Genomic DNA, 3,564 nt, shown 5'->3' on the forward strand with positions numbered 1-3,564 from the left:
TATATATATAGGCACCTTTTCTCAAATTTACAGTTCTTTTTGTAGACTTCACCCTGCTTTGTAGCCGGTGTGAAACAGGAAATCCGTGGTCTTCAGCTAAGTACTGCTGTGGTATTTCAATTGGTTAACCATGACAGACCAGAAACAGCTGGAGCCATTTTAATTTTATGCCTTCTAGTTGGACTTTTCTGAATGAGCCGGTGTGCTCCTCAGTGGATAGTGGGGTGTATTGTCATAGTAACCAGAGGAGCCTAAAAGACAGGGTTTTTAAAAATGTGTTTCTTCTATTGGAGGCTCCATTCCTACACTCCTAGCAAAGGCACAATGACCATATTGAGCCCACACTGATGACTACATGGCAGCATGTCATTAGGCTTCTCAATGGAGTTATTTAGCTCATATGAACCACAAAGGTCTCATACACAGATGTTCACATACATATAGATGACAATACACACAGACAATGCTGCAGGGCTGAGGACAATGATGTGACAAAAGTTGCTTTCAGTGCAACGTTGTTAAACATAAGGAGTTTTTTTTCCTGTCATGTTATGCATGTTGCCTTTCCATGAATGCCAAGCAGTACTTTAGATACATATCAGCCTTATGTATAGAATAGCACCATTTCAGCCAAGGGATTGTGTGTCCAGTTACTCATTATTAGTGTGTATGTGTCAGTAATTAGTCAGTATATTTAACTAATGAACCGGCCAGGGAGACTAGTTAGGGTTAGGTGTCTAGGCTCTAAGCTCATCACTCCACATGAATGTGCTACATTTAAAACTGAGAAGCGATAAGTAAATACGCCCTATCCACCATCCCACAGCCTAAAGGTTGATGCTGGGCTGGTGGAGAGGTTGAAACGGCGAGCACTGATGAAGGGAACTGGTGGCAATGTGATGTCCAAGTGAGCATCGGGAAACTTTACTGCTTAAATCAACTGCCAAATTGGGAGGGTGTATTCGGTATCGGTGTAAGAAGAGGGAGGCATGTTACGTGGGTATGACGCAGTGGAGCTCGAGTTGCCTGCCTAAACTAGCTGGCAGGCTCACTTCATTAGTGATGTAGCAGAAAGCCACGGCTCTGCCAGAACCACAAAAAAAAAAATAATAAGAAGAAGCTATAAAAATCGGTGTTGTCCAAACTGTGGGTAAATTTACATTGTAAGTAAAAACACGACAAACGAAGCTTCACAATATGACACCAGTTTGTGTTTGTCTACAGGTGGTGACTAACAGGGACACACTGGAGACCCTGCTGTGCATAGCCTACGTCTTCGAGGTGTCCACTAGCGAGCACGGAGCGCAGCATCATATTTACAGGCTAGTCAAAGACTGACACGGCCTCTCACTCTGAACTTACCAGTTCTAGACCCATTGTAGCACACCGGTGAGCAACAACACTAAACAATAGACTACTTCCTCTACAAGATGAATTCATACGAGGCGGTCGGGAGCCTGGAGAAGCACAGGCTGTGACGGTTTGTGCAGGAACACAACTACTGCTGAACAAGAGTTAGATTTGGGACTGTGGAAGTTGAAACTGGCTGTGTGTGAAGAGGAGGACCACTGTGTACACTGTGGTTTCTATGCCAAAGGAGCCAAACATAGCTAAGAAGACCTGCATGAGAGAGTTGTAATTGGTGGTGTTTTTTTCCATCTCATTTTTACTAGCGCTTGTTTTTAATTTAGATTCTTTTACACACATGCATGTGCAGGGGATGTTTGTGACAGAGAAGTCTGGCTGCCTCAGGGTGCCATCTAGTGACTTAAATATAAATATATATAAAAATGGGAAAAATAATAAAAGTATACTGAGAATCCCTTATTTGCACATCCGAAAGAAAAAAAATCACTGTTTTTTTGTGCCAATGTTTTGTGTTACTGGAGCGATTATGTACAGTGCCACAACCTTCTCTTAACAGAGTTACGTTGACAGGTGGCTAAAACGATTTAAAAGAACTTGTATTCACTTTGTTTGATGTTGAATGTTTCTTGTCTTACTGTTTTTTGATTGAAAACTGTCTGACTGCAACAAAAGGCACATAATAACACTGCTAACTTGAACCAGATTTGGACTTGTAAGCCGATTATCGAAGTTGTCTGCATCTGTAACTTGCCCTGAGGTGTCACATGAAAATACAAGTGTTTCTTACATAAGTCCTCGCTGGTTTTGTAGTATTTCCACTAACTGCTACACGCTGCATAAACGTGTTTAGGAGAATTATAAAATGTGCAGGATTTGACAGAGCTGTCAGAGAGACTTTCCTTTGACAGCTTTTTACAGCTTTCCCAGTATGTTGTGTGCACACTGGAAAGGTGATAAAATAAATATATTGAAAGTTTAAAGTGTGCATAGTAACTCAGTTTACTTTTGGAAGGTGTTGTTGATGAGCACCATACTGTTCTATAGTGGATGAACAGCCTCATGCTGAAGAAAGTCAAAACTAATTGCAGATGGCAGTGCTTTAGCTCCAGTGAGGCCCCGGAAACCAAAAAGTAAGTATTTAAGGGTGCAGATTAAAATGAATGATTAACCTGTTGGTCGTTAATTTTCTCTGATTGTTAATGTAGAGAGGATTGTGTAAGCAAATCATCACATTTAAGAGGCTAAAGTAAAAAATAATTTCAGCTATTTTTGCTAAATAGCTGACCAAAATCATGAATTAGTTATCAACATAAATGTGTAACAACATTTTACTTTCTCTTAGTGGGTTTTTTGGTGGGCAGTGTCACTACATGCTCACAGTTTTAATCACATCCACGTATGCATCCGATATTTTATATATAAAAAAAAAGAACTACTACAGCAAGCGCAGAGAATACACTTTTTTAATGTAGTAGAGACACAGATGTTAACAGTAGTGACGATTGCCATCTAGTGGTGTTTTGGCAACATTACACTTTGTTAGTTTGATTTAACTTGGTAGGTTAGAATCGGTGTAAGAAGAAGTGTAGAAGCAAATCACAAATGTAGTATTTCAAGGCGCCATATTTTGTATTGTAAGAAACCTTACACATCATACTCCGATGCTCATGTGACTTTACTAATATGTGAACTCGCACTTACAACTTCTTATCCAGTCCATGGTAACAGGGAGCTGGAGCCTGTCCCAGCAATCATAGTGCGAAAGACAAAGTACAGTTCAACGGGGTTAAACCAAACCTTCTTTTTATTATTTTATTATTTATTTTAAAAAAAAAATCCACTTGATTGCTTCTATTTTTAAATCACTCTATCAACTTTAGTCTGCTATGGTATTTGTTAGAGCTGCATTAATGCTACAGAGAGTACATAGTTAAAAATTAATACACAAATAAATAAACACTGGCATACTTTGTGGTAAAATATAAAGTACGTACATTTTAAAGGGGGTAACAGATAATACAGATATGTCTTTTGGTGCCATTATTCTGGTAATGTCATTTGACCGACCTAACCCATAAGAGCCCAGACCGGTCAGAAAAACTACGGGAGAGTCAATGGCTGTGTCCCAATTATATACAATTATATACAATTTTATATATATATATATATATATATATATGTGTGTGTATATATATA

At 39.0% G+C, this 3,564-nt stretch overlaps 1 protein-coding gene across 1 annotated transcript in view; it reads left to right on the plus strand.

The window, feature by feature from the left end:
- tead4 (TEA domain transcription factor 4) overlaps positions 1-2,161 on the plus strand; it is a 36,856-nt gene extending 34,695 nt beyond the window's left edge. The window contains exon 12 of the mRNA XM_005728189.1: positions 1,225-2,161. Within this exon, the coding sequence (XP_005728246.1) occupies positions 1,225-1,338 (114 nt within the window). The 3' untranslated portion in view covers positions 1,339-2,161. The remainder of the gene's footprint in view (positions 1-1,224) is intronic.
- Positions 2,162-3,564: the final 1,403 nt, after the last annotated feature.

This window comes from Pundamilia nyererei, unplaced genomic scaffold (assembly GCF_000239375.1).
Source record: "Pundamilia nyererei isolate P.nyererei 1_Seehausen unplaced genomic scaffold, PunNye1.0 scaffold00027, whole genome shotgun sequence".
NCBI lineage: Eukaryota > Metazoa > Chordata > Actinopteri > Cichliformes > Cichlidae > Pundamilia > Pundamilia nyererei.